Here is a 12,657-nt window from a genome sequence, read left to right as displayed (position 1 = left end):
CCAGCCACAGCCTTCCAGGCGGCATTGACAGCCCTGCTGCTGGCCCTCCAGCCCCCTCGGGGGCACAGGGTGTCCCATCTCGCCCCCATCACGTCCAGCAGCCTGGCCAGGTTGGCATCCCCGAAGCATCGAGTAAGTCTGCATGGTGCCATGCATGAGTGCTGCCTGGGAGTGAGTTCAGAGGGTGCGCTTCTGAGCAGCTCCCCCATGTTAGCAGGACGCTGCTGGGTGCGAGTCTGGCGAATCAGCTGTCAGGACAGTCATTTCCTGCATAAAGTTCATGGGGGATCCTGTTCCTAGACCCACCTGAGCCCCAATTCCCATCTTCACCAAGTCATTACTGCCTCAACTTCCTCTGAGCCCCAATTCTCAACAGCACAGAATAATTCTGCTCCTGTGCTTCCCTGAGGCCCAGCTCTGATCAAAAATATGAAAGAGGAAGGTTGGGGATGAAGGAAGGGTGGAATGCAAGAGATCCTAGTCACAGTATCAACAACTTGCTCTTCATCCCAGATAGCAGGATGAGGGTGAAGTAGGATTTGAGAAGATGCCTAATGTTGTCAGCGAGGTTACTTGCGTTGGCCTTGGTTACAGTGCTTTTGGTCATTGCTGGCCCAGTGATCTGCCGCACCATCTTCGTCCAAGGGTGTCAACAGATGCAGGTGTGCCTGATCCCACTGGTTCTCTGCTGCTGCCTTCTGTTCTGTGCAACCTTGTCTTGTAAGAGAGTAGAAAGAATGTCAGTGAATATGTTGTAAGATGCATGGTGAAGTTCCTGTCATTGCTTAATAGATAGAACTATATGGAAGGTGCAAGGTGTGAGTGTGCTGCTGAGGATGCAATGGAACATTAGACTGTTAGGCATAAGACGTGATTGATGAATTATTTAATCGATGAGTGATGGGGGTGCATCAAACAGGTTGATGGCCCAGTGGATAGGAGGTGCATTCATTGACCATTACCACATTACCACTATAAGGTTATTGGATCTTTTCTGGCACTGTAACCGTACTGTTGGGACCTGACTCCTTAAATCGACCTCTGAGCCACCTGCTCCCATTCCCTGGATCTCCTGATCGCATGTGGAAACCTTCTGTACTGAGGCCTCCAGCACTGCTTCAACCTGCGAGCCTTTTAAAAAAAAATGTTTTAATCCCATCCTTAAAGTTACAAAGTCAATGCACAGAGTGGACAGGGCAAATCCTTAATCCATCTCATTGCTTGCTCCAAAAAACAATTCAAATTTAAATTGAAGCTAATTCATGATCTCCACAAGAGAGGCATACAAGATCCAAGCTGTCAGTAAAAAGCGTTGCACCTCATCTTGGGCTTGATCTGCCACTTGATCTTAGCCAAAAGCCCAAGAAGTGATGTTGGCTTGTGCTCGACTGGTGATCAATCTTGTTTCTTCTCTGAAGCATTCTTGGAGGCATTCTCAACAGCTGCTGCAGCGTGAATGCACCTCCTTTAAACGGTGCAGATTGCTTTTTTGAAGCGTATGTTCGATGTAACTCCTGCTAGCCACACACACACCTAACTCCCCTGCTGAGTAGGAAGTGAATCAGCAGCGTGCTTTGTGCTGGGCTGCACGTGAGAATCATGATGATGAACAGGTAACACAACGTTTGCGCGTTGCCAGCATCACTTTGACTAGACACGGGATACCCTTGTACCAACATTCGCTATCAGGGCTTATTGAAGTTTTAGCATGTCATGCTGATACAGAAATACCTGATTTCTGATATTATACAAATAGTTTTGAAGAAAATGTAATGGCCCTTAATTTCTTGGATAGGTACAAATTGAAAATACACCACAATTTGCACTCATTTTGATGCTGATCTTGCCAATAGACACTCGTACCAAATTTACCCATCGCAGTACACTGTTAGGTAAAATCTGGTGTAAACAAGTATAAATCAACGTAAGCTATTGGAAACTAAGCAATGCACAAAATCTGTCATATTCTTTTTCATGTTTTCTTTTATCTATGAAAGTTGAAGCTGTCAAATGTATAATTTATGTAAATCTGACCTCGCAAGCCTAAACAATGTAAACATAGAACATTTTCATTATTTCATTTCCAATTATTGTAAGGACTCTTATTTTACCTTCTAATAAGAATCAGTAGTCAGGTTGGTTGGAGGTGTCAAAAATACAACTTTATTGCTAATAACGAATACACTTGAATAAGAACTGAATCAAAACATAGAAACAAAATACCAAACAATACATAAAAAGATCAATCACATGGCAAAAAGCATAAAGCATAAAAAGAAAGCACTTTAACACAAACAAACAGATAGATGATTCACAAATTCAGGAACAACGACCTTGCCCACAAGGTTCTACTTTTAAGGGAATTCTTATGTCTAATGTAACCCCTCATTTACTTTCATTGGCTTCTAATTCTCAGCTGAGACCTCCTGGTTTGTTCAAATGAATGTCTGTTATTTGGAGGATGATTTGATAATTAAACATTGGACATTACTTAAGATTGACTGGTGCCTGTCAAAACTAGCTCAGCATCTGCGTGCGCAATCTTAGGAAAATTACTGGATATGTTTCTCACACTTTCTGCTATGTTTCACAGCTTGGCAGAGACCTTAAGAAATGATTAGGTGATTAGACTGAGAACAATAAGTTCTCAGTGTTGAATACACTGGAATACAACGGTTAATTCATTATATAAGAAAATGACTGAGTTCCCACAGTCAAGCCTCTTTTAATATTTTTGCCTATTAGCTATATGCATTCAACCAGCACCTATATGAATAAAACTAGACTATCAGGCCTCAATAAGAAAGAAAATCATGTAAAAAAAACTCCATAACCAGTGACTTTGGTCTCTTGTGTCTCTGTTTCTTGGCTTAAATCTATGCCAACAATAAAACTGGCATAAATGCCAGACATTCGTATGAGGTGTTACTTTATATTGGTAAGCAGCAGAAAGTTTTGTTTTATTCTTTGGAGTAAAAGGCCAAAGAAATTCCAGCTTGGCATAAAAGCCACGTCACTTAAATTTGAAATATCTTGATCTTGTGTGTTGACAATTGGCATTTCATTATACTTCCTCTATTTGAGCAGAAATTTCTGGAACATTTTTGGGTTATGTTACATTTCCCAGTATGATATCCTCATCTAATTGAGCCCAAAATGTTATCAACCCAACTGATGGTGAAAGTGGAACCCACTTTTTAAAAGCTTTCTTGTAAATGAATGGGGAATTCTGTATGGGGAAATGACAGGAGCATTAAATATTACCTAACGAATTCCAATAGATAACCACGAATTACACCTCTCAAATAAAGGGAGGACATATCCATGTCAGGACAGGCTTTGTCAATGTCTTGAACTAAACAACATAGCTATTAACATATAAGGCACACAGATCATTGATCCCTCTACATAGGCCTTGTTCTAGCATCTGTAGCTGAGGCTGCCTCCATCAATCTTCAACATCATAATCACTGCTCAACAAACAAACTGTACCATTCACACTCGATAATAGCCACTGCAATTTGGCAATGTGTCAAATAAGACCCCAACCCGCAAAATAAATCAGCTTCTTTAGTTATCTAAGAAAATAATTAACAAAATGTCTGCATCAAGTGTAACTTTTTGACAGAATTGGCTCATGGTACTAACTACATTTTCTTTCTCTTCAACTGTAAACTTTAAAACTACTTTTATTTTAATGTTATACTATCAATTTGCAATAAAGCATCATTCACTTTAATAGTTTTCTGCCTCCCAACATATCTAAGCTATCAATAGCATATGTTTAAACTTGTATTGTATTCTTAAATCTATTGCAATTCTATTGAGAATTGCAAAATAATTCCATTAAAACCACTTGTGAATTATTTGACAATATTTTTCCGCAGCAATGACATGATGTTGGACTACCATTGTAGTCACTAATATTAGTATCACACTCAACCATCAACAATGTTTATATTTTCATTGAAGTTCAGAAGGGAGGCTGAAATTTAAACTTGTGGTCCAGTTGGCATTCACAAACCACTTGGGCTTTGTTGCCTTGGCCTGGGATATTATAAAAACTCCAGAATTAAACTTCAGCTTTATTATTCCCACTCTATAGTTCTATTTTCAGTGTGACCACTAGCTTGCTATGCAGTTTACAGTGTACAACAGTGTGTAATAAGCCAGTGTTTTTCAAACATTTTTTCCCGGACCCACTTTTACCAACCGGCCAACCATCGGGATCCATGTGGCCGGCGTTCACCTGATGTTTGCGACACACCATTATTGCTTGCCTTTAATGCGACAGATGGGCGTGCCTGGTTCTCATGATCTCACTTGCTTTGTCACTCAATGTTACATTTCTGCTTAGACTTCAGCTGACGATTTAAGCGCTCGCTGCATCAGAGATCAGTGCTGGGACTGTTGCTGTTTGTAGTATATATAAATGTTTTGGTGGAAAAAAAATCAGGTTTGTCCTCAAACTCGCCATGCCTTTAAATGCCTTTGATGTTTTGAGGGTTTTAAACTTACATTTGCTAGTACTTCCCAGCATATGACATACATGGGCTTTGCATCCAGATTTGCATTGGCACAATTAAAGCCATACCTCAAGAAATCATCTTTTTAAAAAAAATTAGAGGAGTGTAAAGATCTCAATGCCATGTGAGACTGGAGGAGGCTATATAGATGGGGAAGGGCAACACAATGAGGAGACTTGAAAACAAGAATGGGAATTTTAAAATTGAGGCATTGCTGGACTTGAGACCACTGTAGCTTAGTGAACACCAAGGGAATGTATGGCTAGGACTTGGGTGTGAGTTAGGGCACAGGCAGCAGAGTTTGGATCAACACAAGGGTGTGAGAGGAGGCTGGCCAAGGAAGCATTGGGATAGTCAAACTGAGAGGTGACGGAGGCAGTCCTAAGTGTTTTAGGAACAAATGGATTGAAGCCTGGAGCGACCCAGGCAATGTTAAGGATTAGACATGGGGCGAGATTCTCCACTCCCGCGCCGGTTGGGAGATTCGCCAAAATTTCCCGGGACGCAGGTCCGACGCCCTCCCGCGATTCTCCCAAGCGGCGGGAACGGCCCGGAGAATCGCCGGAGACACCCAAAATGGCGATTCTCCGGCACCCCCGCTATTCTCAGGCCCGGAAGGGCCGAGCGGCCAGGCCAAAACGGCGGGTTCCCCCCGGCGCCGTCCACACCTGGTCGCTGCCGTCGTGAACGATGCGTGAACGCTGGGGGGGGCGGCCTGTGGGGGGGGGGGCGGCCTGCGGGGGGGGGGGGGGGAGTAAATCCTGCACCGGGGGGTACCTTAAATGTGCGGTGGCCCGCGATCGGTACCCACCGATCGTCGGGCCGTCCTCTCTGAAGGAGGACCTCCTTCCTTCCGCGGCCCCGCAAGATCCGTCCGCCATCTTCTTGCGGGGCGGACTTAGAGAGGAAGGCAACCACGCATGCGCGGATGGCGCCAGTTATGCGGAGCCGGCCGCGTCATCTATGCGGCGCCGCCTTTACGCAGGCGACAAGGCCTGGCACATGTAAATGACGCGGCCCCGATCCTAGCCCATTGTCAGGGCCTGAATCGTTCAGGATTGGGGCCGTTTCGCGCCGTCGTGAATCTCGACGGCGTTCACGACGGCGCGGCCACTTCGGCGCGGGAGTGGAGAATCCCACCCATGCTCTCAAAATAATTTACAAAGCCAGGGTTGTGAATGGTCTGGTTCAACCTCCAGCAGTTTCCAGGAAAATGGGTAGAGTCAATGGATAAAGCACAAATATCTTTGATTTTATTATGCAGTATCCTTGAAGACCTTCTCAAGTGTTAATATTCTGTAAAATTGAGCTGTTTATTAGAATCCTTTAGGAATTGTTGTAGAATTGTTTATAAATCTAATAAATATATCCATTTGGAGACATTTTCTATAATTTTGTGATGATTAATTCCATCTATGCAAAGGTTAATTTCTCTTTCTCAAGCTATTTTCTTTGCTTCTATTTTCCTGGTCAGTCTGGACTATGTACCATAGCTCCAGATCACATTACAGCTTTGGTCCAAATATGGATGAAAGTGCTTAATTCCAGAAGTGAGACTGACTGCCATTGGGATTGAAGCAGAATTTGACCAAATGTGGCACCAAGGAGCTCTAGCAAAACTGGGGTAAAATTCCCCACCAGTTGGAGTCATCGCTAGCACAAAGGAATATGGTTGTGGTTGTTGGAGGTCATTCATCTCAACCCCAGGACATCGCTGGAGGAGTTACTTGGGATTGTGTCCAAGGTACAACAATCGCCATCTTTTTCATCAGTGATCTTCCCTAGAATGTAAGGCCAGAAGTGGGAATGTTCGCTGATGATGGAAGAGTGTTCAATACCATACAAGGCTGATCAGAAACTAAAACAGTTCATATCCTCATGCAACAAGATCGGGACATAATTCAGGCTCAGACTGACAAGTGGCAAGCAACCACACAAGTTCCAGTTAATGACTATTTCAAATAAGAGTGAACCTAACCATCTCTCCCTGACATTTAATAACACTACCATTGCTAAATAGCTGCACCATCAACATCCTAGGGGTTACCATTGACCAGAAACTGAACTAGAGCTGCCATATAGATAGATGGCTGCAAGAGCAGATTAGAGGCTAGGAATGCTGAGTATCTCACCTCCTGACTCAATAAAGTGTGTTCACCATCTACAAGACACAAGTTAGAAGTGTGATGGAATACTCTCCACGTGCTCCTTAAACAGCACCTTCCAAACCCGCAACCTCTAATCACCTAGAAGAATAGTACAAGCGGTAGTTGCCTGGGAACATCAGAACCTATCTGCAAGTTCTCCTCCAAGTCACACTCGATCCTGATTTGGGAATATATCACCATTCCTTTATCATTGCTGCATCAAAATTCTGGAAGTCCCAGTTGAACAGCACTGTGGGTGTACCTACACCATATGATCTGCAGCAGCTCAGAAGGCATCATGCCACTGTTCAAGGACAATTAAGGATGGGCAATAAATGCTGGCCTTGCCAGCGACGCTCACAAAAGAATAACAAACTTACTGGCAAGAACAATGAATATGAGATATGCTCACAAGCCTCTGAATTGTTGGATGATGGTGGAAAAGCCATGAATGTTGACAATTTGTTGCCAGTCCTTTTGAATAATATCAGGCTAAAATTCTTCAATTTGAAATTTGGACAAGAAATGTAATTAAAAGTTTCAAACAAATTGTGAAATGTTGTCTTTAAAGAAAAAACGGGCCTATTATTCATGCTTTCACTCTGTGACAAGATGTGGGTGGAGTAAGATTTAAGAGCTATTCCTTTAGAATGGTTGGCATATACATGCTATTTTTAATGGTGATTAGATAGTGGAGTAGAATTTTAAATAGTGAAGTGGAAGTAAAGCACTTTTTCACCTTGCCAAAGAATTATTGAAATATAAAAGAAGGAAATTCACTATGATATGATAGTCAGACTTATTTGGCCAACTCAGAAAGGTATGTTTCATATCCTTTGGATTCCTAAGAACTTTGCAGTCAGGAAATGGAAGTTATTTCCCCCAAAATTCCAGAGTGTATTATCAGCAGGATGCTGTTACTTTTTTAAAATACTTTTTTTTAAAGGAACTAGTTATGAGTCCGTGGTTTGCTGTTGGTGTCTTGTACATGTTTATTACTTAGTGCAGGAAACACAATTGGCCTTGCAGCAGTCTGAAGGGGTTAAGTAAATATTCTGAAGAAACAAATGTGTGTTTGACAATGATGATGATCACTGTTAACTCATGACTTCAAAATGTTAATCCAATATTCTCATGGATCCTCCAGGGCTCAAAGATCAAAATATAATGATGCAGTAGCATCTTTGACTATAACTTTTTTATGACACTGAAGTACTGTACACATACATTACTTAGATTTGACTTTTGTTAAATGCATAATTTCAAAACGAATTGTTCTTCCACAAGCATAGTTGGAGAAATACATTGTTGAATGTGGATTGGTAAAACTCGGGCATTAAAATTGGACTATCACAAAACCAGTTAAATATGATCTGTCATATTTACCCACACAGCTCTAGGGTAAGACCCTTTTGCTTTGGAGAGTCAAATGTAACCTAGATATGCTGTGACTACGTCAAGAATTTCCACATGCTGGAGTAAGTTGATATAACAGAAAAAATAGTCCAGGATGATCAGTTGAAATAATGTATTTGTAGGCAATGAAAATCTTTAGTGGTGAAGGTCTGTTTGAAAATTCTTTGAGAAAAATAACTGAAGTAAAACGTGAACAATAAATTTATATGACATTTATCAGCAAATTCCACATCTTTTTAGTTACCCTTCGATGCTCTGTTCTCAAGCTCAGAGGTTACGGTTATACAGAAGTTTCAAATGTTTGCAGGTGTTTTTGCCTTGGAAATAAATGTTAAAATGTGGAAAATTATGTGATGTTTGTGGTAATATTGTTGAGAAAAAATCTAGTTATGTATAATTACTTCATGCACACAGGTGTTTTTTTCCTAAATTCACAAATTATAATCTGATTTGGAAAAGAAATCCCAGATGTATGGTATTTAGATGATATAAATGCTACAGGCTTAATGAGAGAACCAATTTTGTCAAGTACTAGTCATTTAGTATGCACAATATGGTGCTCTACTGTATCGGCTGTACACAACCAAAACAGGAAATGCACATCTAAGGTCAGATTACATGATGTACTTTAGGAAATGATGACTAAGAACATTTTGATCAATATTTTGCAAAACATTTTCAAACATTTGTCTAAAATTTAAATTCAAAGCTCTGTTTTTGCATTTTACTTGTTTTGTGTTTTTACTATTATTGGTCTAATTAAAAACATACTGAATTCTATTGAAAACATAGGAAAAGGCACCTCATGGGAACTGTGGGCAGTATTTTGCATACTTGAAATGGAATGTGTGTAATGATACATTTTGGCCTTGATTTCAACATTTAAAACAGACAAAACAGCCCTGTGATTGTCAGCTTTCTACCTCTGGGATGGGTATCAATTTAGTGGCTGGAGTTTGGAATCTAGAACTAGGGGTCACTGTTTAAACATAAGGGGGTTCCCATTTAAAACTGGGATTAGGAGAATTTTTTTCTGAGGGTCATGAATCTTTGGAACTTTATTGCCGAAAAGAAGGTGAAAGTAGAATCTTTGGATATTTTTAAGCCAGAGGTGGATAGATTCTTGGTTAGCAAGGTGATGATAGATTACCGGGGTCGGCGGGATGCAGATTTGAGGGTACTTTCAAATCAACCATGATTTATTAAATCGCAGAGCAGGCTCAAATGGCCGAATAGCTCACTCCTCCTTGTTTGCATGTCTGTATGCCAAAAGAATATTTAGCTAAACTAAAGATAACTGGCATTAGGTTTAATGATAATAAATTTCAATATAGTTTCCAGCAAATAATGACATATTTTAAATGATTTGTGAAAGTATGTCATTTATATTTAGTGTTGTAATTTTGTTCTTCAGTATTAATATTGCAAGTAACGAACATACTTGAGGTTTAATGTACTCCATAGAACCATAGAATTCCTCCAATGCATAAGGAGGCCATTTGCCCATCAAATCTGCACTGAGCCTCTGATAGAGAATCCTACCTACCCCACTCCCCCACACAATCCCCGTCACCCCGGCTAACCTGCACACTTTGGACTGTGGGAGGAAACTCCAGCACCTGAAGGAAACCCACGCAGACAAGAGGAGAATGTGCAAACTCCATTCAGTCACCCAAGGCCAGAATTGAACCCAGGTCCCTGGTGCTGTGAGGCAGCAGTGCTAACCACTGTGCCATCCTCCGTATGGACAATACCCGTTATATAATGATTTTTAAAAAATTATTCATGGTAAGTAAGCATCACTGGATGGGCCAGCATTTATTGCCCATCCCTATTTGCCCTTGTACTGAGTGGCTTGTGAGGCCATTTCAGATTCACAGCGCCAGGGTCCCAGGTTCGATTCCCACTTGGGCCACTGTCTATGCGGAGTCTGCGCGTTCTCCCCATGTCTGCGTGGGTTTCCTCCAGGTGCTCCGGTTTCCATCCACAAGTCCTGAAAGATGTGCTTGTGAATTGGACATTCTGAATTCTCCCTCTATATCCGAACAGGCGCTGGAGTGTGGCGATTTTCACGGTAACTTCATTGCAGTGTTAATGTAAGCCTACTTGTGACACTAATAAAGATTATTTTTTAAAATGGCATTTAAGAGTCAACCACATTGCTACGGGCCTGGAGTCACTTGTAAGCCAGACCAGGTAAGGGCAGCAGATTTCCTTCACTAAAGGACATTCGTGAACTGGATGGACTTTTACAATAATCGACAATGCTGTCAAGGTCATGGACTTTTGATAAATCTCTGTGGCAACCTAAAAATGCCTTCATTTTTTCTTTACCATTGGCACATTGGTGATAGTGACAAGTCCGTGTTTTATTGCTATCCCTTGTTACTCTGAGGGTATAAAGAGTTCACACACAGTTCACACACAGCATGGTTATGTGCAGGCCAGAACAGGTACAAATGGAAGGTTTCTTTTCGAAGTGACGTTCGTGAACCAGTTGACTAATTAATGTTAGAACTTTAAGAACGTTATATTTAGTAAACTGCATGTATTAATCTACCAAATATGTACAGGAGCAGGACCTAAAGGTCATTATTGTCCGAGTACATTCAAGGTATATTTTAAAATTCTTTCATGGATTCTGAGTGCCACTGGCAAGGCAAGAATTTGTTGCCCAAACCTTATTGTCTTGAATTCCGGGTTTTTGACTCAACAACAGTGAAGAAATGGTGACATAGTTCTCAGTCAGGATGGTATGTAATATTTAGGTTGGCATTGTAGTAAAGGACCTACAAAATATACTTTATATGTAGATCTATATAAAATTAATATAGACCTGTGTAACAGGTCATTAAAGTTTGCAAGTTACATTTCTTTTGCTCAACATTTCTGTTACTAAGTTGAATTATGTGGGAATCAAATTGTAGAACAATGTGTAATTTTAATCAACCTTTTTATTTTATAGGGATCCAACAAGTGTTCAGCCTTTTCTGCGCTGTGCTCACAGAAAATAAGGTTCTTTTTCATTCAACCAGCTATCAGAGACTTAGCGAAGCATCCAGAGCACTTGAGTCCTTAATATTTCCTCTGAAGTATAGGTGAGACACTTATTCTTATAGCACTGTTGAGTAAATTATATGAAATAATATTTTGTTGCTTTCCTATATTATTAGCATAGATTTATTCCAAGTAATTATTAAAGATCCCATGGTGTATTAATTTTTAATATGCATACATGATAGTTTACGGATTTATTTTCTGTGACTTAAAAATATAACAATGCATGAACAATAACACAACTGACAGATGAAGATAAACTTTCAATTAAGATAAAAAATGAATTTGTAATAGGAGGGTGGTGATGGGATAAGTAAAGAAACAAATAATATATGTTATGATCCTAGACCAGACCCTAACAGTGGCTAGGATACTGGACTGAAACCCCAATATTTTAATTAATTTTAAGACTGTGCGGAAAGAATGATTCGCTCCAGGAGTGATTGCATGAAAACAATTAGGCTTTGGTATTTCTAAAACAAAACTTTTTTATGAATAGAATATTAAACACCAGGAAAGAATAGCTTACAATTACCCCTTAACACAACTATACAATTTCCCAGTAAACAACAGGAAAAGAAACACACAACTCTTAATCATCTTAAAATTAGCGGGACATAGAATAATACTTGCTTTGGTTCCAGTTGGAACAGATTGTGAACAGATTGTAAAAATAGATTTGGCTCCGGTTGGAACCCCTTCAGACTCTGGCTGGATGCTTTCAAATAGCTGCTTCACCAAGATTGTTTCAGCCTCTTCATTGTCTTCAGACAAGACTGCTCTGCTTTAAAATATTATTACTCTTTTTTTAACTATCCTATTTGGAAAGAATTGTGGACTCAGTCAGGCAGATCAAAACTCAGCTCCTCTCTCTCTCTCTCTCTCTCAAAGCTTCTCCAAACTCACTGCCTCTCTGCCTTTGTGGTCTCAAGAAAAACAAGGGTAAGCAGATCAGAAATCAGACTTCACTTTCAAAAGCCTTTCTCCAAAAACCCTGTCTTGTGAACTCCTTTCTTCAAAATTGCCTCTCTCCACATCTTCTCAAAATGCCTCTCTACCTTCCCTGGCTTCACCCAGCAATGACCTCATCTCCCCAAGCTGAAAAACAAATTATCTCTGTATTAACTCCATAGGGACCTCCACAGTCAAATCACAGTCCATTAGTCTAGACTGAAAAACACATTCCTTGTCAATTTCACCTGCTGTTTCCTGGAAGCAAAGCAAAATCTTTTTTAAACCCAATGGCTACTGCAGGCAAAAACACCATACCCTAGGCTTTCAACTCTTGTCCCAATATCTAGAAGCCAATATTCCTAAAACCTTCCAATCATCACAGTGTAGAGGAGGTATAAATGGGTAAAACAGAATCATTACCCATGGCTGCTGTCTAAAAACAAATGGGAGTAGAGGTAGAGGTTATGTTCTGAAATTGTTGATTATAATGTTGTGTCTGGAAGTCTGTATAATACCTAATTAAAAGATGAGGTGCTGTGCCTTGAGCTTATGTTGAG

The 12,657-nt window shown here is 40.5% G+C and overlaps 1 protein-coding gene across 2 annotated transcripts in view; it reads left to right on the top strand.

Annotated features, from left to right (window-relative positions):
• The window catches only part of sbf2 (SET binding factor 2), an 857,151-nt gene that overhangs the window by 465,209 nt on the left and 379,285 nt on the right, over positions 1–12,657 (top strand). For both annotated transcript variants that reach the window (XM_072466526.1, XM_072466525.1), the window contains exon 7: positions 11,055–11,187. In XM_072466526.1, coding sequence (XP_072322627.1) covers positions 11,055–11,187 — 133 coding nt within the window. The remainder of the gene's footprint in view (positions 1–11,054; positions 11,188–12,657) is intronic.

This window comes from Scyliorhinus torazame, chromosome 10 (assembly GCF_047496885.1).
Source record: "Scyliorhinus torazame isolate Kashiwa2021f chromosome 10, sScyTor2.1, whole genome shotgun sequence".
Taxonomy (NCBI): Eukaryota; Metazoa; Chordata; class Chondrichthyes; order Carcharhiniformes; family Scyliorhinidae; genus Scyliorhinus; species Scyliorhinus torazame.
Note: the sequence above shows the minus strand (reverse complement) of the source record. Positions and strands in the feature narration are given on the sequence as shown.